The 18,838-nt window shown below is 56.4% G+C and overlaps 8 protein-coding genes across 8 annotated transcripts; 5 read left to right on the top strand and 3 right to left on the bottom strand.

Moving 5' to 3' along the window:
• Nucleotides 1-267: 267 nt before the first annotated feature.
• On the top strand, nucleotides 268-2,025 carry A1O3_03243 (uncharacterized protein; the record flags this gene model as incomplete). The annotated part of the gene is made up of 1 exon (XM_007733381.1): nucleotides 268-2,025. One exon carries the CDS (start codon nucleotides 268-270, stop codon nucleotides 2,023-2,025), a length of 1,758 nt encoding a protein of 585 aa, XP_007731571.1.
• Nucleotides 2,026-2,395: 370 nt separating this feature from the next.
• A1O3_03242 (uncharacterized protein) lies at nucleotides 2,396-4,185 on the top strand (the record flags this gene model as incomplete). Its single annotated transcript, XM_007733380.1, has 3 exons — nucleotides 2,396-2,735; nucleotides 2,821-3,455; nucleotides 3,526-4,185. 3 exons carry the CDS (start codon nucleotides 2,396-2,398, stop codon nucleotides 4,183-4,185), a joined length of 1,635 nt encoding a protein of 544 aa, XP_007731570.1.
• Nucleotides 4,186-5,401: 1,216 nt separating this feature from the next.
• Nucleotides 5,402-6,329, top strand: A1O3_03241 (uncharacterized protein; the record flags this gene model as incomplete). The annotated part of the gene is made up of 2 exons (XM_007733379.1): nucleotides 5,402-5,594; nucleotides 5,731-6,329. 2 exons carry the CDS (start codon nucleotides 5,402-5,404, stop codon nucleotides 6,327-6,329), a joined length of 792 nt encoding a protein of 263 aa, XP_007731569.1.
• A 316-nt stretch (nucleotides 6,330-6,645) lies between these two features.
• On the bottom strand, nucleotides 6,646-8,184 carry A1O3_03240 (uncharacterized protein; the record flags this gene model as incomplete). The annotated part of the gene is made up of 1 exon (XM_007733378.1): nucleotides 6,646-8,184. The coding sequence occupies one exon, from the start codon at nucleotides 8,182-8,184 to the stop codon at nucleotides 6,646-6,648; it is 1,539 nt and encodes a 512-aa protein (XP_007731568.1).
• Nucleotides 8,185-8,765: 581 nt separating this feature from the next.
• On the top strand, nucleotides 8,766-10,624 carry A1O3_03239 (uncharacterized protein; the record flags this gene model as incomplete). The annotated part of the gene is made up of 5 exons (XM_007733377.1): nucleotides 8,766-8,843; nucleotides 8,892-9,389; nucleotides 9,446-10,054; nucleotides 10,166-10,332; nucleotides 10,411-10,624. 5 exons carry the CDS (start codon nucleotides 8,766-8,768, stop codon nucleotides 10,622-10,624), a joined length of 1,566 nt encoding a protein of 521 aa, XP_007731567.1.
• Nucleotides 10,625-10,926: 302 nt separating this feature from the next.
• Nucleotides 10,927-12,693, bottom strand: A1O3_03238 (aldehyde dehydrogenase (NAD+); the record flags this gene model as incomplete). The annotated part of the gene is made up of 2 exons (XM_007733376.1): nucleotides 10,927-11,384; nucleotides 11,508-12,693. The coding sequence occupies 2 exons, from the start codon at nucleotides 12,691-12,693 to the stop codon at nucleotides 10,927-10,929; spliced, it is 1,644 nt and encodes a 547-aa protein (XP_007731566.1).
• A 619-nt stretch (nucleotides 12,694-13,312) lies between these two features.
• Nucleotides 13,313-15,460, top strand: A1O3_03237 (uncharacterized protein; the record flags this gene model as incomplete). Its single annotated transcript, XM_007733375.1, has 2 exons — nucleotides 13,313-15,112; nucleotides 15,185-15,460. The coding sequence occupies 2 exons, from the start codon at nucleotides 13,313-13,315 to the stop codon at nucleotides 15,458-15,460; spliced, it is 2,076 nt and encodes a 691-aa protein (XP_007731565.1).
• A 234-nt stretch (nucleotides 15,461-15,694) lies between these two features.
• Nucleotides 15,695-17,751, bottom strand: A1O3_03236 (uncharacterized protein; the record flags this gene model as incomplete). Its single annotated transcript, XM_007733374.1, has 5 exons — nucleotides 15,695-16,879; nucleotides 16,938-17,065; nucleotides 17,121-17,373; nucleotides 17,425-17,603; nucleotides 17,694-17,751. 5 exons carry the CDS (start codon nucleotides 17,749-17,751, stop codon nucleotides 15,695-15,697), a joined length of 1,803 nt encoding a protein of 600 aa, XP_007731564.1.
• Between the last annotated feature and the right edge of the window lie 1,087 nt (nucleotides 17,752-18,838).

Genomic DNA, 18,838 nt, shown 5'->3' with positions numbered 1-18,838 from the left:
CTACAGTCCTGAATAGTAGGGGCTGCTGACAATGGTCCCATTCCCCTGAAAGCCAGAGCCACGGTACTGAATTCAATCAGAAAAGTCTGACACGGGGTGGTGAATATTCTGACCCCAATTTCCGTGCATAAAGCCGAGGCCCCTTCCTTAGTGTTGTGCACTTCTACCTCATCAGAGTCATGTCGATAATATCTCGGTGCCCATCGCGCATCCCTTTGGACCACCAGCAAGACCGTGTGCCAGCGCAGCGTTGGAACTGAGTCCAACATGGCTCTGACGACAGAGGCAAAGCCGCTTCCAGTGCCTCAATCTGGCCCGATCAGCGAGAACTCTGCATCGCGCTTGTCATCTTCGAGCGAGGATGGCTCGGTGCAGGACGAGGCGGAGAGAATCTTTCGGGATGTGCTGTTGAAAGATGAACGCCTTCAGCTGCCTGCCAACATCGGGCAGTTTGTCAAGGCTACGACTATCGACCGAACCACGACACAGCAGCCAGTGCTGCCAGGCCCCAGTAAGATGACCGAGACTTCAACGGCGCTGTGGGCTCTGGCAGCTACACTGGGAAACCTGATAAGCCATGAGCGATATGGCATCGTGCAGCAAGTGTCAGTAGACTCAGATGCGGCGACCCTGTTTCTTGTCTCTTCAGCGCTGGTCACGGTCGGCGGCAAGACGCTTCAAGAGCCTAGCATTGCCCGCAGATACATACAGTATGATCGGGGCAACAGCCGCGAAACGTACCGCCGTCTGTCAACAAACATTTACCCCACCAAAGATGGCCGGTGGTTCCATCTTCATGGCTCTATGGATGCCACGCAGACTCTCACCATGCTTGGTCTTCCACCTTCGAAGCCAGAGCTCGATGAACAAGCCGCGATAAATCTGTTCTCCTCCGTGACGCGAGAGTGGGAGGCGGCCCGCCTGGACCGGACCGCCAATGAGCAGTATCGACAGGCGGGCATCATCTGCTACACGCCCGAGGAGTTCAGAGAAACAGAACAGGGCCGGGCCATCGCATCACATTCGTTATACGTTCTCAAAACCCTCCCGTCTCCCACGCCGACGCCGACGCCAGTTGCGTGGCCGGCCCCTAGTCCCAGCTCAACCAGACGTCCGCTGGAAGGCATCAAGATCCTGGATCTGTCTCGCGTCATTGCGGGCCCCACCATAACAAAGCTTTGCGCCCTATTTGGTGCCACGGTGGTTCGGATATCCTGTCTCTCCAACCCAGACATGGGCCCGTTGCTGATCGATGGGAACCTGGGCAAGCGCGATGTAGCGCTGGACCTGAAGAGCGAAGACGGCAAGTCAGTCCTCCGCAGACTCATCAAGGACGCCGACGTCTTCGTTGACGGCTACAGGCCTGGTGCGATGGAGCGCCTCGGCTTTGGCCCTGCAGCGGTCCAGGCCCTGGCCGAGAAAGACATTGTCTATGTGCGTGAAAATTGCTATGGCTGGGCGGGACCTCTTTCACAGCGCTCGGGCTGGCAGCAGATCTCTGACTGTGTAACCGGGGTCTCTTATCTCATGGGCCGCTTCCTGAACCTGCCGGACAGCGAGCCGGTGGTGCCGTTGATTCCCAACAGCGACTACCAGACCGGGCTCATTGGCCTGATTGGGATCATGACAGCTCTGGTGGCGAGGAACCAGCAGGGCGGCAGCCATCGGCTCGACGTGTCACTCAACTATTACAACCAGTTCCTGCTGGCCCAGGGCGAATATTCGACCGCGATCCAAGATCGCCTCCGCGCCCAGTACGCCGGCACTCCTGTCCTGGGTCTCCGGCACTACGATGACATGTACAGACTCGTCTCTAAGACCCTCTTGAGCGTGAAGCAAAAATCCCCGCAGATCTTCAAGAAGGAGTACTTCACCAGTTTGCCGGCCAGGCTGGGCGGGGAGCCGGGGGAAACAGTGACCTTTGTCGGGCCGCCAATCGCATACTCGGGCGAGACGCGACTCAAATATGATGTTGGCAGTTGCTTCTTGGGGGCAGATGAACCCGAATGGCCGGTGACCGGCTAGATCTGAAATGGCATGGACGATGATAAAATAGTGCTGTGCCGTAAGTAGCGGTACGGATTAGTTGATTTAATTCCGGGGCACGTACAGTAGAACAAGCAATCCATGCCCGGGGGCAGGTCCGAGTCTTACCGACCCCGGATACTGATGCGGGACTTGGGACACCCCGTACGGAGTAAATACGTACATACAGTAATGCACATACGGATAATTGTACCTTTATCATCGTACATACCAACTTAGAGCCCCTTGCCCCTCCTTCCCCGCCGACATCAAACCCTCTCTGCTCCTCACATGTCCTCGCCCTTGCCGCACATTACACTGCATGAATCTGGGTCTGGGTCTGGGTCTCTACGACATAGCAAAGCTCAACATGTCGACTGCAGGAGCTAGAGGCACCAATAAGAGGAGCAACACCTTTCCCAAAGTGGGCGCCTCCCCAGTAGACGCAGCGCAAAGCCACAAGGCTGCTCGCAAACGATCCCAGAACCGCATCTCCCAGAAATGCTTGCGGGAAAAACAGCTGGCCCAGACGCAGCACCTGGCTGCATTTCTGGACATGATCCAGGCCAGCCGGGGCACTGATGACAACCAAACTGCCTTGATGAAAGCTCACCTGAAGTTGCTGGAGGAGAACCAGCAGATCAAGGCTGCCCTGCTCCGGATGAGGAAGAAACTGCTCAGCATTAGCAACAGCGCAGCGACTACCGCTGGTACGACGGCCGCCGTCCCCTCCTCTCCCTCCTCCTCTCCAATATCTTACAGAGCTGGGATCGATGACTAACCCCTCGGTATTAGACGATGAAATATTCGATGAGATCTTGGGCCGGTCCAAAGATGGCAATGTCGAGCCAGAGACCTCGGCGACGGTACCACAGACTGATCCAACACCATCTGCCAGCATGTCTCCACGAGGTCTCTTAGGAGTTGACCTCGATGGCGCCGAGGCCTCTCGCGAACAAGACAGCACTTCTACGGCCGGCCTGGCCGGCGAATGCTTCAGAGACGAGATGAGTTCTCTTGCTCCTGCGGCGGAGAGCAACGTCAACGAGGATAGCCCATCATTTCCAGGCTTCGACGGCCTTGGAGCCGACTTCGATCACATGACCAATATACTCAACTGTATCGACGAGCCAACGTTCGACCTGGGCTCGAGCTTGGATTTAACCCAGATGGGACTCGCCACCACTGGCATGGAAGATGCCGTTCGTCTGTCGGGGAAGGAGCTGGCCGATTTGGTCGAATGGGGCTGCATCATCTACGTCTTGCAGATGCTGAACATCCCCATCAACGCTGACAACATAGGCGCGCCTGTGGCCCTCCAGCAGCAATATGTCCACCGAGTCACTGATCAGATGGTCGCCAACTTGGCTGCCATTGCCACTAATGTCCTAGGTGTCTTTGCCGGGCTTGATGCTTACGTGTACGGAGTGGTAAGTCTTCTCTTGGGTCCCCGAGTCCGAGTGGCAGACGAGTATCTTACTGTGGTGTCCTTTGTCTTAGGGAGCGGGCGAGCTGATCGAATGTATCATGCGCTGGCGCATCAAGCCCACCACAGCAAACCGACTGGCCATCCCGGAGCCGTACCGCCCGACGCCGCTCCAGTATTCCGAGGGCATGCGGCACCCCCTGGTCATTGACTTGATCAACTGGCCCCGGCTTCGTGACCAGCTGATTCTGCTGAGTCGACGGTCCAAGATCGATGACATTATCGACGACATTGTTCTACACACCGTCATCGAAGTGCGCCAGATACGAGTGTCTCTCGGCGTAGTGGACCTTTTCTACAGTAGGGTCTTCCCGAACATGGACTGTTCCGGCTTCTCGCCTATCCAAAACAAGAGTATGACACACACGACCTTGATAGCCGGCCCCTACGATCGAGCTATACGATCCATCACGAACGAGATCAGTCTCCGTATGGCGCAGGTAGCTGTTGACGGGGGCAGGGAGCCCTCGAAAGCCAGCAGCTGTCCAAGCTTTCCCGACGGTTCACTCACGGCGAAGAAGCACCCGCTGTCAGCCAACTATGGGATCGACAAGCATCCTCAATGGAAGATCAGTCGGGAGTTCGCAGACAAGTATCCTTCGCTAGACTGTTCAGATGGTGGGTGCTTTAATGGATATCCGTATCCGAGCTGCCTTGGATGTGGACTTTACTGACTTGAGAACTGCCAGCGGTCGCATCTTTCCCGGTCAGGCCAGTTAGCAGCATTCTGCGATAGGACCGGCGTCCCATCAAAACCTTCACCTCAATACAAGCAACCGCTGTCTTCGAAAATTCACGGGCTTCCCAGCAACAGTAATAGCAACTCTTCGATTGGTAAGTGGAGGCCGGGACTGCCGCCCAGCGTCAATTCCCAACCTCTCGCGTTGAAAAGCATTAGATGTGCACTTGTGACCAGAACGAATGCTACTGCTACTCGCGTATGCAACTCGCTAGAAGTAAAGACAAAGACGGGAAAGAGAAGATATATATCACCAAAGACTGAAAGAAGAGGAAGGAGGAAGGGGAGAGATCCAGACTGGGTGTGGTTGGGTTTGGCAGCGGTGGCTAGAACCGATCTACATTACCGTCCTTTCCAGTCTTGTTCCATGCACTCCGTAGACATGAATGCATAGAGTTCTTCCTATGCTCAGCAAGGCCTGGGGACAGGGGCCTGTTGCTGTCGGCTCTAATTGCATGATTATTGGCCAACAGCATAAAGTCCATTAGTCCAGGGTTGAGGCTCAGCTGGATGTCAGATATTATATATGTCCACGGATATTGTACATATGTCCAGCATCAACTCCTCCATGGCCAGTACATGCCGGCGGTATTCGACCACGATTGCTATCACCCTGGAGATATTTCCGAGGTCAGCTGTAATTATGCAAAGGTGCTCGATTGGAAGATGGGATGCCCTTGGACTGGAGAGGGGCTCGGATCTATCTACTCCGTAGTCTAGTACAGTGAGTGTACAATCGATCCATATATCGCACAACTAACCTTATTAAAGTAATAGCCGAGGTGGGTGTGGTACGGTGGCCTGAGACAATCCGACGGATTTTTCTGACATTGGCCAAGCAAGCGGTCCGGAATCTCGGCGGCGTTACCGTCTCCTCCGCTGTGTCAAATCAAATCAGTCGACCACAAGGTCTTATCATGGGTCGATACAAGAGGCTACGGGCTCGTCTGTAGCTTCGCGGGCGAGTTGACGGCCATCTGCATCTATTCTAAGGAGAGTCAGATTCATCCATCATGTCGACGTCCAAGGTGGCCATTATCACAGGAGGAGGCAAGTTCGAGACGGTGCATCTCATACAGCACAGCACAGGCTGAGATGCATGATTCCAATCACATATTTGGCCCCATGTCTAACTGTGACCAGCCTCCGGCATGGGGTTGGCGGTGGCCGAGTCGCTGTCTAGATCGGGCTGGCGAGTCTCCATCGTCGACTTGAACGAGAACGACGGCCAGGCCGCGGCACAGAAGGTCGGCGGCATCTTCACCAAGGCCAATGTCACGGTGTACGAAGAGCTGGCGCATGCATTCGGCAAGACGTGGAAGGAGTATGGACGCATTGATTTTGGTGGGTAACCTTACAGGTCCTCCGCCCTCCGCCCTCCGCCCTTCACCCTTCACCCTCCGCCCAGCGCCACGGTGGAACTAGCGTGATATGTACTGTAGGTACTCTAACTAATCATGAATGGTGTTGGGGTTCCCAGTCTTCGCCAATGCCGGCATTGTCGAACGAGCCAGCTTCTACGCCAAACAGGAGGAGACGGCCGACGGACTGCCGCCATCGCCCAACATGCTGGCCAGCCGAGTCATGTTCGACGGCGCGATCGCCACCGTATATCTGGGATTGCACTTTCTTCGCAAGAACAGCCCGGCGGGAGGCTCCATCATCATCCTCGCCTCGTCGGCCGGCATCTACCCGGCGCCCAACGGGCCGCTGTACACGGCTAGCAAGCACGGCATGGTCGGGCTCACGCGCGCTCTGGCATCCAGGCTGTGGGCCGAGAACATCCACATAAGCTGCATCTGTCCCGGGGCGGTGGCGACGGGGCTGATGCCGGCCGAGGCCTTCCAGCAGATGAACCAGGACACCTTTACGCCCCTGGAAAAAATCGCCAGTGTGGTCCAGTCGCTGCTGGAGCGGGAGGAAGTCACCAGCGGGGCGGCCGTCGAGGTGGTGGGCCAGAAGCATTATCTCCGATGGAGGCCTGAGTTTTGTGATGAGACGATGGAGAAGTGTTGGGACAGCTTTGGGGGCACATCGGCCATCCGAGACGGAGGCCTGACCACGAATTGGAAACAATGAATGTTGTTGTAGGGGGTGGATGAATATGGAAAGATGGAAGGATGAATGAATGGGTTGACTTTGACTTGTTCATTCATTCATCTTGTTGCCTACACCAGACAATCTACATTCTACAACTCCTTGGCTTAGGCTTTGGCTCTGTCACACCGTTCCATCTCCATCACTCGTCAGTACTTAGAGAACTAACCGAACAAGGTCCATGCAAGTCGTGATAGGGGTTATCTCACCCAACCCAAGGGGCTCAGTAGGATACACTGTCCAGGCGGTTAATTTCCAACGCTTGGCACAACAAAAACAAACAAGATAGGGGGGCTACTCACTTGATATACACGGTCTTGGTTTCCGTGTAGTCCAGCCAGCCGTACTTGCCGAGCTCTCGCCCAATGCCAGACTGCTTGAAGCCGCCGAATGGCACCTGTGGATCAATCATACCACAGCAATTGACCCCCACAGTGCCTGAGTTAATCTGGGCCGCCACCCGCATGGCACGGTTGATGTCCTGGGTGAAGACGGCGCCGGACAGGCCATAGTCGGTGTCGTTGGCGGTGGCAATGACCTCATCTTCGTCCTGGAATGAATTGACCACCACCACCGGCCCAAAGATCTCTTCCCGGTGCACTCGGGCATCGGCGAGCGAGTCGGCGAAGATGGTGGGCTGGACGAAACAGCCCGACTCCAGCAGCCGGGCTCCGCCCGTGACCAACGTGGCCTGCTGCTTGCCAGATTCCACCAGCCCCAAGACCCTCTCGTGCTGTACGTGGTCGACAATGGGCCCGTTTGTCTTCTTCTCGTCGAACGGATCCCCGTAGGTGTCGTGGATCTTTTCAAAGCTCTCCTTGAACCGGCGTAGGAATTCGTCCTTGATGTCTTGATGCACGTAGACCCGCGAAGACGCGACGCACGCCTGACCGGACGAGTCGGTGATGGATCGCGTGCACCACGCAATGGCCACGTCCAGATTGGCGTCGGGGAAGATGATGCTGGGAGACTTGCCGCCCAGCTCGAACGTGACCTTCTTCAAGTTGCTTCCCGAGGCCAAGGCCGCGATCTTTTTGGCCACCCCAACACTGCCGGTGAAGGAAAGCTTCTGGATATCCAGATGGGCTGCAATGGCCGCCCCCACGCTGCCGGTGCCATTCACCACGTTGAGCACGCCGGGCGGGAATCCCGCCTCCACCGCTAACTGGGCCAGATACAGCGTCGAGAGCGGAGATTTCTCGCTGGGCTTGATGACCAGGCAATTCCCGGCCGCGAGAGCGGGAGCTGCCTTCATGGCGAACATGATGGCCGGCCCGTTGAAGGCGATAATGGCGGCGCAAACACCCAGAGGCTGGTGCCGGACGATTCTGAGATAGCCGTTGTCTGCTGGGAAGGACTCCCCCTCCATTTTGTCACACCAGCCGGCGTAGTAGCGGAAGGTGCGGACACAGAACGGCACGTGGATGGACTTCATGAAGCTGAGCGCCGTGCCGCCACACACACTCTCAAGAGCCGCGACTCTGTCTGCGTTTTGCTCGATGAGGTCGGCAAACTTGAGTAGGATGGCGGTCCTCTCCTGGGGTCGAACGGCCGCCCACGGCTTGAAGGCTTTGCGCGCCGCCGCCACAGCAGCATCGACATCTTTGTCGCTGGCGCTGTGAAGCTTGTCGGTGACGATGGAGTCGTCATACGGGTTACGCACCGTGATATACTCCTTGGACGAGGCATCGACGAACTCATTGTTGATGAAGAGCCGTGTCTCAATGTCCGTCGGTTTGCTGGCCTTGCCCTGGGTCGTGGTGACCGACCGGTTCCCCATGCCAGTTTTGGTTCCATTGGCATTGGCCGTGCCGTTGGTTGCTGTGTCGGAGGCCATCGTGTCAGTGACCTGAATCAAACCAGAATTGCTTGCGAGATCGAGATCGAGATGGAGCTCAGGGTCAGCAAGGGCATGCAGAGAATCCGTGTACCTGCAAGAACGGGGGTATTTGGGCTGTCTACTTGAATCCACTGTCAAACAGTATGTACCTACCTTAACCGTCCAGGTCCAGGGCAGCCCAGCACACCTCGGCAGCTCCACATAAATAAATTCCGGTGGTGAGGCTGCTTGCTAAAAGCAGAGTATCTCCCGCCGCAATGTTGTGGGGAACCCCATGGGCATGGTAACCGCCGTTGACGGTTGGTCGGAATTTGCTTCAGACAATCTCCATGGTTCCGAATGCGGGGTCCATCTATGTGACTGGCTCTGGTGACTCCCTTTTGCTGTTTGCCGTCAGACTTTTCTCGCAACGGGAGAGACTTTGATAGGTCTGGATGGCATAGGTGTACACGGTATAGACGGTTATATGTGTACCAAACCACTGGATATGGAACTCCCGCCGCCAAACCATACCCGCGAAAAGGGGAGAGAACTGACATACACTCGTCGACGGCCCCCAGTGAGGCTGAGGTGAAGCAATGGCGGCCGTGTTGGATCGAGGTTGGCCCTTGTCGACCACCACCAGTACGACATATGGCGCTGTGCTTGTGGTTCTTGTCTGTACCATCCGTGAGTGCCTGTCTGGATGTTGTGCACGCTGACAGACGATCGGTCAGGTCGTCCTATCTTTGGGCGCAAAGCTCGTCTACAATCTATACTTTCACCCGCTGGCTGCTTACCCCGGGCCTCTCCTGGCTCGGTGCAGCCGTCTATGGTACACCAATGCTCTGGTACGCGGCAACCTGCCATTTGTGGTGCACCAGGCGCACGAGAAGTATGGCGAGATTGTTCGCATTGCCCCTGACGAGCTGGCGTACATCGACGCGCGGGCGTGGAAGGACATCTACGGGCCTCGGCCGGGCAGACATGAGATTCCCAAGGATCCCAACTTCTACCTGAACACCTCAGTGGGCGACGTGAGCATCATCGGGGCAGACTCGGTGCGGCACGGCAAGCTGCGGCGTCTGCTGTCGCATGGCTTTTCCGAGCGGGCACTGCAGGACCAGGTGCCCATCATCCAAGACTACGTGGATTTGTTTATCGCCCGGCTGCGAGTTCTCAGCAAAAAGCCGGAGCCAGTCGACATAGTGACATGGTACAATGTAGGGTTTGGGATAGTCTCTGGCTGGGAAGCGGTGACGCTGACATGTGCCGCCAGTTCTTTACCTTTGATGTCATTGGCGATTTGGCATTTGCAGAGTCGTTCGGATGCTTGGAAACGTCCAAATACCACCCGTGGATCGACTTCATGTTCGAGGTCATCGTTGGAGGTACCTACAAGCGCGCCGCGGACCATTACCCGCTGGTGGGCCGGCTGATGAAGCTGTTGACCCCCGAGCGCGTCAAACAAGGGGTTGCTGCTCACCTGGCCTTGATGAAGCACAAAGCCATGCACCGCCTGGAGTTGAAGACCGACCGGCTGGATTTCATGACGCGAATGGCCGCTCCTGACAGCGGCCTCACGCCCGAGGAGTTCATTGCCAGCGCCGACACCATCCTGCTCGGCGGCAGTGAAACCACCGCGACCCTTCTTTCCGGCATCACCTACTATCTGCTGAAGCATCCCGCGGTGCTGGACAAGCTGGTCGAAGAGATCCGCACTAAATTCTCCTCCGAAGAGGAAATCGACCTTGTCAGCGTTAACACGCTCGACTACATGCTCGCCTGTCTCAACGAGACCTTCCGTCTGTATCCTCCCGTCCCCGGTGCTCTTCCCCGGCGGACCGTTGTTGGCGAGGCATTGGCAGGAAGCTATGTGCCGCCCAATGTAAGTCAGGGGCCGCGCAAGTGCGACTTGTTCCTCATTTAAGCACCCTTCTCCGGCAATAGGAGGCCTCTCCCTCTGACCGTATCTCATACTAACATGTACATACTCCAGACGACAGTTGCTATCTACCACTGGGCAATGTATCGAACTGGCAGGCATTTCAAGCGACCCCTAGAATATCTGCCCGAGCGCTGGTTAAAGGAGTCCTGGTTTGAGGAGGACGATCGATCCGTCATGCAGTCGTTCAGCTACGGCCCACGCAATTGTATTGGCCGCAAGTAAGCTTGAGCCTTCCCTCCCACCCCATGCATGGCCTTTGTTTAGACGCAACCATGAGCTGACTGGCATTCCTGCAGCCTGGCTTACGTCGAGATGCGTCTCCTCCTGGCGAGGATGCTTTTTAGTTTTGATATCGAAGCCACGCCCGCGATCGAAGGCTGGCTGGATCAGAAGGTCTATCTTCTCTGGCAGAAACCGCCTCTCTGGATCAAACTGAAACCCAGAGATGTCAAGTTGAGGCCTCAGGTGGTTAAGCTGTTGGAGCAATCAGAGCAACCGTCGGCCACTTGAAGATTGAACCGACTTTGGTATAGGGTGGGGGGCAGTAGTGAGACCAAATAAAGATCCAAGGCTTGGAATGTGAAAATAGTAACCCCTAAGTTGTACTGCGTCATGATATGAATTCAAGCACGAAGGTTCTCACGCGATCAAGGCGGCGCTCTTCAGACAGCGACCATTGATTATAGTGGCTGGATAGTATGTATGTTTATAGTCAGAGACTATAATGGCCCAGTGCCACGATCGGGGAGTGCCTGCCCTTCACTCCCGTGTATTCTTTATACTGTACATACATAGGCGGATCTTCCAGGCCATCATAGCCCCAGCTTCGCAATGAACGGAGTTCGTCTGAAAGAATCCCACAGCCGCTCCCGCTCACCAGTCAAGTAGTTAGCCTTAGCCCCAATACCCCAGCCGATGGCGATGGCCAGGGCGACCACCAGCAGCGTGTTCCACGACACCTTGTGGCGCGGGAGTTTGCGAATCTTCTGATCCTTCAAAGTCTCGCCCTTTTTGAATCCCAGACGGTTCTTGACCTCGAACTTGGACTTGTTCGAGGGCACAAAGGGGGGATATCGGAAGCTCATGAGCTTGTCCACCCACAACGGCAGGTTCACCACCGTCCGCTTGTGCGAGAAGGCCTCCATTCCGTACTTGCCGTGGTAGAATCCGTAGCCGGACTCACCCACGCCTCCGAAGGGCGCACCATGCACGCCGGCATGCATCATCACGTCGTTGACGGTGACGCCCCCAGACTGTGTGTTGTTGAGGACTGTTGCAGCGCGCATAGGTCAGTTACTGGCATGTCACACCTGGTTGCAACCAGCCGAGCCTGGCTGGGAGGGGGAGTGGGGAGTGGGAATGGAATGGAAGAGGGCAGGGGAGGAGAACCTACTATAGTCGACTTCTTTATCATCTTGACTGAAAATGTAGATGGCCAGCGGATGAGGCAGATGGTTGATTTGGTGGACTGCTTCCTCGGTGCTCGCCTTGATCACCGGCAGGATGGGACCAAAGAGCTCTTCGGAGAGGGTCGAGTCGTGAATGTGCACGCCGTCGACCACGGTGGTTTTGAACTGGAGTGCCGCTCGGTCGCCCGAACCTCCATATACAATGTCCCCGTGGGTCTTGTTCAAGATAGACTGCAGCCGGTCGTAATGTCTCTCGTTCACTATCTTTCCCATCTGCGAGGGTTCGCCCTTGCCCTTACTCTTGTCTGCACCATGGAAGCGATCATTCCAGAGTATCAGCTGGGCGACAAACTGGTCATGGACGGCGGGATCCACGAAGACGTGGTTCACCGACAAGCAGATCTGGCCGGCATTCATGAACTTGGCATAGGCGACTCGCTTGGCTGCGATGGAGAGGTCTGCAGTGCGACCGACGATGGCTGGGCCCCGGCCGCCGAGCTCCAGCACGGTCGGCGTCAGGTGTTTGGCGGCCGCGGCGGCGATATGGCGCGCGACGGAGGCGGAACCGGTGAAGAAGATGTGGTCGAATTTGAGGCTGAGGATGTGCTGCATTTCTTGCGGGCCCCCGGTGACGATGGCATAGGCGGTCGGGTCGAAGTACTGGGGCACCAGCGACACCAGCGTCGCCTCGGTCTCCCTCGAGAGCTCCGACGGCTTCAGCAAGACGGTGCAGCCGGCGGCAATGGCGGCAATCATGGGCTGCAACAGCAGAAGAAAGGGGAAGTTCCAGGCGCCGATGATGAGCGCGACGCCCAGCGGCTCTTTGCGCACTCGGGCCTTGCCCAAGGTCCCAAACAGAAACCCGGCGTCGGGGATCTCGTCGGCCGCCCACTCTTCCAGGTGCTCAATGTGGTCCAGAATGTCCTGTTTCAGGCCCAGGATGTCGCTGCCATACGTCTCGAACTCGGTCCGGTTGAGGTCTTTGGCGAGCGCCTGGCAGATCTTGTCCTCGTTCTCCGTCACCAACCACCAGAACTGCTTCAGCTGCCATTTGCGAAACGCGAGGTCTTTGGTCTTGCCCGAGCGGAACGTCTTGCGCAGCGTGGACAGCTTCGACTCAACCTCCTCGCGCGACGAGTATCGTGTCGTTGTCGTCGAAGAGATCGCCATTTCCTTTGCCAGGCTGGTGAATGCGGAGGCTCCGAGTGGAAGGGACAAACACAGAAAGATATCCTGTAACTATCCCAATGCTTCATGCAATGTTGATAACGTTGACATAGGGAAGACAGTGTACTTCAGTAGTACATACAGCAACTCTGTCCGAGGCATTTCGGAAACCCAGGCACTCGCTTTCCCGCTGCCCAGGAACCCTGAACCCCAGACCCTGCAGGGTTCTGTTGTACAGTCCAGTGGTACGCATTATTTGCTGTACGACAGGGGCTCCTGGGGCAACTTATGTACGGTGAGTACTTGGCTAGGGCGCCGGCGTCAGAAATATCTGACCATTGCTGGACTCTTCCCTTTTTCCGGCCATCGGTGGGGAATTCCCTGACCTGAGCCCCTCTGCTTCTTTGGAGCATTGGTACGGAGTACTCCGTACGATACTGTACAGCCACACACAAGATGTCCTGCCATGTCCTGTCTTGTCCTGTCGTATCCTGTCGTATCCTGTCGTATCCTGTCCTGCACGGTCTGTCTCACAAGACAGATATTACTTAACTCGATCAGGAGCTCCTTTCTGCAAATATGCTCCCATAGCCACAGCATGTGCGGTAAAGCCATCTCCATGATGTCGGCCCTACTCAAGACCATCGGTGTTCTTCCATCAGAGACAGCCACCAACGGCAAAGGCGCTATTGGCCTTGACCAGAACAAGGACCTTGGTACATATGGCTCTTCTAGGCCCTATACTCTGTATTCTATAGAATCCTCTAACGAGCATGCAGTCCAGCCAGAACTCATCCCCGATCACACCAGCAATGGGAAAATTCGCCAGGCCGCACAGAGAAGGACGCTGCGCCTGTGGACTGTTTTGGTGGTAACTGGGCTCATCCTGTTTGATAACCATCATGTCATCGACCTCTCCCTCTCCCCCAAGTCGAGGGCTGCCGCCGTGACCTTGCTCTTCCCAGGTGCCGGATACATCGCGGCTGCGAACTGGCAAGCCGCTGCATTGCTTGTTCTCACATACGTGCTGCTCCCGGTCACCCTGTTTGCGTGGTTCGGCGCAGGCGGCATTGCCTTCCCCATTGGCCTCTGGATCCTCTCTGCCGGCGGCGCATATGCGGTGGCCGGGCCGGAGCTGTTCGACCGTGCGGACGTGGTCAGCGCCCTTCTCGTGGCCGGGTTCGTTCTGTACTTCAATCGACTCTCGGCCAGAGCCAGGAAAGCCGGGATCCAGAAGCGAGACAGTCGAAACGCCTTCATCCCCGCCGCCTTGGACACCATTGGTGCGACTGCCGTCGCTCCCGTATCTCGCGAGGATCGGGAACTGGGACAAAGTGAGCTTAGGGACATCCAATGGACCATCGACCAAGCCCTATTGCCCTTGGACGACTGGACCAACTTCACCGTCATCGACCAATTCCAGACATCGGCCCTGCGCTATCAACTGTACGAGATGATGTACTGCCTCGGCGCGTATCAGGGCATCTACACCCCCAACTTCCATGGCTATCTCAACACCGCGCATAAGAACGTGATTGAGAAGTCTCTCACGCCGAAGGTCCTGAACTTCTGGAAATGGGAGACTCTGTGGGGGAAGTTCTCGACCGATTTCGACCCGGTCAAGAAGGAAAATATCATGGTGACGGGCTTCTTGCTGCAAGGGGTGGCGCTCCACGTCGCCAACACCGGGGACCAGCACTACGCCCAGCCAGGGTCGCTGAAGTTCCAGATCACCGAGAAGCAAGCGTACGAATACGACATCCATTCGCTAGCCCAGGCCATAGCTAAACAGTGGGCGGAGGAGGAGTTCTGCCTGTTTGCCTGTGAGCCCAACTGGATCTACACGCCGTGCAACCTCCAGGGCATGACGGGCATGGTCGTCTACGACCGTATCTTCGGCACCTCGTACTCCAAAAACCTGTTGCCGCGGTTCGAAGCGTCGCTAGTCACCAACTTCACCGAGCCCGATGGCAGTATCTTGCCTATCCGGAGTTGCCTGACTGGCTTCACCATCCCGGGGCTCTGTGGGGCTCTGACCGACCTGGTGAACGCCATGTTGTGTAGGGGCCACCTCGACCACATCGCGAGGAGGATGTGGGCTATCTTCCGCACCGAGAATATCGACTATGACGAGGCTACTGGCAAGATGGAGCTGAAGGGCCTAGTGGGCGCCGACAAGATCGACCCGGGCTGCTACCAGAGCAACGAGTATGCTCTCCTACCTATGCTCGCCTACGTGGCCGGTGAGTATGGCGACGAGAAGATCCGGAGAGCCGCGATCGATCAGTGCGTGGCGGGCGTCGGGAAATATACCACCAAGACGGGTGCCACGGCTCTGAAAGGAGTGAGTAATAGTAATAACAGCTGTATGGTGCGAGCATCCCTGCTGCGTCTGGAAGATTGGAAATGGCTTATTTCCGAGGTATGTCGTTGATATGGCTGCGTGTGCTCAGTTTTCGCGGTGCCGGTGTCGGCTGACTTCATTGACCTGCAGGGCCCCTCCAAAACCACTCTTGCAGGCCCGATTCTAGATCATGCGCCCTATCCAGGCGTTCTCGTGGCAAAGGCGCGTTCGCAGACGTCCAAGGACCTCGACCTGGTGTTATATCCATCTGCCGATAGTGGCACCTTCGAGTTGGGCCTGAAGAGGCTCCTACCGGGGGGCGTGTATGGCTTCGCGCAGGAGACTTTCACCGCTGATGATAGAGGAGAGGCGGTCATCAAAGTCCATGTCGATGGGAGGACGGCTTTGAGGATTGAGCCTCGGTGATGACGGGGAGTGCGGTTCGCGGCCCACGCCCAGGATGTCATGGTTTGGGAAAATGGGTACTTGGAAGGCACTGGCAGTCCTCAATGGGGCTTTAAATTGCTACACCATAAACAGAAATCTTGCAGTACCACCGCCAAGACCGGCAGAGAGAAGTCGATGCCTGGGACAGGGAAGGATAATCTAGTTGTTTAACCCATAATGGTAATGCCGTGTAATTGTGTCGATCCTATCATATCACTTTTTCAGGAACTTCACCGGCACATCCACGTACTTGGCTCGAATGTAGTCGGCGAATCCCTTTCCAAGCCCATCCAACAACGGCGAGCTGCTGATGCCACGATGCAACGGGCCGTAGACGACAAAATGCACCGCCTTGATCTTGGGCAGCTCCACTCGCTCGATCGCGTATTCGTCCTTCCAGTCCAGGCCGATCAGCTTCTTCAACTGGTCCGAGGTCAGCAGGCTTCGGAGCCAGTCCCATTCCTCGTCGGTCTGCACAAAGAGTCCGAGGTTGACGTTGGCCCCTTTGTCACCGGAGCGCCCTTGCACGATCGTCCCCAGCGGCAGAGTCTGTGTCTCACTAAAGGAAGCCAAGGGCACGGGGTTGGTGGGCTCATAATTGGCGCGTCTGCCCACCGGCTCCGTCACTGAGTTGTGGCCTGCTGAGTGGTTGACGCCCTGGAGATTATCGGCCGTAGCATCCTTGCTCAGCACAAAGACCCCCTCATCCAGTAGAGATTGCTCCAGTATGGCCGGGTAGTAGCCCAGATACGGCCGAGGCAGTGCAGTACGGAAGTCCATGGAACCATGTGCGCCGGAAAAGTGCTGCATGCCGTGCCACATCAACGCCCGGAGGAGGAGATACAGCGTCGCCTGCTGTTGCGCTTGGGCGAAGACACGAATCTGCGCGGTGCCTGCTAGCTGGCTAGAGGGGTTTTCTTCGGGGACGCCAATATGCTGGAACAGGAGGACGTCAAAGTCATCCAGTTTGCCTTGCTTCGTCAGGCGGTCCCTGATCTGCAGCTCGACCAGCTCGAACTTCTTCCGGATCGAAGCACGTGTCCCGGTGGCGCTTTGGGTGAATTCGCACTGATATCCTCCCTGGTAGAACACCCCTAGCTTGGTGGTCGAAGGAGGGGGCCGGCCTTTGATTCCGGACACGTGCACACGGTCCTTGCCCACCTGCTTGATGGAGACGTCCGTGAGGTCCGCTTTGACATCACTGTTGAGGTAGACACTGCCCTGAATTTCATACAGCAGCTGTGACCGCGCAGTGTCCTCGGTGACGAAGCCATTAAGGGCGTCGTGCTTGGTCAAGACGCACTCGCCATTGTGGAGGACCTCCACCACGGGAAGACCGATGTTGATCAGCTCCTCGTTTGGATAGGCCTCGAAGCCGGAGAAGTTTGCGCCAGTGGCCTGTCTGATCTTAGCATAACTTCCCCAGCAACATCTGACCATTCGGAGCGGAGCATACGTAGGCCGAGCACTCAATCAAGTGGCCGGCAATGAGGGAGCCGGCGAGCTCATCAAAGTCCGTTTCGGACCACCCATGCCACCATCGGGCCAAGCCAATCACTGGCGACGCATCCGAGACTCGTCCACCTGAATCTGGCTCAGCATAACGTCCAGGGATGAGATTTGCAGAGGGAGTACCTACACAAAATGATGTCCGCGCCTTGAGACAGCCCCAGGGCTATGGCGCGGGATCCAAGGTAAGCATTTGCGCTCACAATGGGCTTTGTGGGATCTCCCAGGAAGTTGTCGGTGTCCTTGGCCAGCTTGACGCTGTCATTCTCATGGTCGAGATGGGCCAGTAGTCCTTTTTGGGGGTCGAGAATCTCGTTGACTCTGGGCAGCAAGTCATCGCCGTAGACATACGCTACCTTAAGATCGTATCCCTTTTCTCGGATCTAATCCTTGGTCAGTATCTTGCCAGGGCGAAGCGGCGCAACTTCAGTCACCATCTTCTGTACTTCCAGCGCAAGGCCCTTGGGATTCAGAGCGCCGCCATCGAGCACGACCTTGATCTTCTTCTCGTTGATTACGTCGAGGCTCAGTTTGATGCCTCCCAAGGCGGTTTCTACCCACCCCGGGTGAGTGCCTGCTGCATATTTCTCTGCATTCTCCGCGAGGTTTACCTCTTCGGATGGTCAGCTCAGCTCCGACAGGCGCCAACAATGTTAAATGAGTGTATGTATCTGCAACGCTTCAGTGGACATGGCTCACGCACCCGCAAGATAGTCGCCCGTAATCGCATCCACGGGCCCGTTTTGAGCCTGCCAGAGCATAAACTCGGGGGGATCAACTGGCCGGAGTTAGTCAGGTACAGGTACATCTGCCCGGTCAAAGGAGATACAAACCTGCTGCCCCCGAGCAGTTTGCAATGCGCACCGGCCTTCGTGGACTCGAAGAACCCATCACTAAAGTGTCAGCAACAGTAATCGCAGGTGATTCCAAGATGCTTGATGTGAGGTCAGCACTCTTCGAAGCTATGTCTGAGCTTCGGCTGTTTCAATAGAGTTTCAAGACAAGAGGTAAACCGGAGCAGTCCAACAAGGCCAAGGAAAGGACCCTGTAGCCGCCTTGGCCTCTAGGAGTGGTGTTGGTGTTGCTGGCTAGCACGCGAGCGTTCAATTCCGTTCACGCGACGCGGTCCAGCGCCTACCTCGGCCTCGGGTGCAAGAAATTTGTGTGTAGACATGGCCCTCATCCATCAGGAACCACTCTAGCTATCCGGACTGGACATCAGCTATGGATCTCTCACAGAGGGGGACCGGAAGGCGGGGCACATGGGACGTGGGACATGGGAAAGTCCGACAGGAAAAAGATGACATTCATTCTTCTCCGGCTGTCAGAGTTAGTCAGCTGTCAGGTGACTTTGATGCCAAGCGCCTAGGTGCGTGCACGTGCCTACTGTGCACGTGCTGCTTCCTTTCCTTTCGTCTTCAGCCTTGTGGACAGTTAGTTTTACGCATCCTGCATTAACTTGACTAGCGTGTTATGAGAAAGCCGCGAGAGGCAAGAGGCACCATTGCAACATCATAGACCGGGCAAAGAGGTGCCGACGAGGACGAGATATCCTCTGCTGTCTTGTGGCTTGTCCATTGTTGGCTCAACTATAGAGCAATATAGAAAACCCCTATGCTGGACGTGTTCGCCTCGCTACTCTCCATGGTCGCCAGAGAGCCGTCCCATCCACGCGCTGATACCGCTGCTTCGCCCTCTGGAAGCTGAGATGTTCACAGGTGTTGAGACGCCTCTTTACTTGGTCGCGTGCTCTGGATACGGATGCTGGGTGTAACAAAGCAGGGGGTCGGCTCATCGCATACTGTAGTGACCGCGTCAGCATCGAACCACCCAAGGGAGGCGAAAGCA

The sequence above is a fragment of the Capronia epimyces genome (genome assembly GCF_000585565.1).
Source record: "Capronia epimyces CBS 606.96 chromosome Unknown aczIQ-supercont1.2, whole genome shotgun sequence".
NCBI classification, from domain to species: domain Eukaryota; kingdom Fungi; phylum Ascomycota; class Eurotiomycetes; order Chaetothyriales; family Herpotrichiellaceae; genus Capronia; species Capronia epimyces.
Note: the sequence above shows the minus strand (reverse complement) of the source record. Positions and strands in the feature narration are given on the sequence as shown.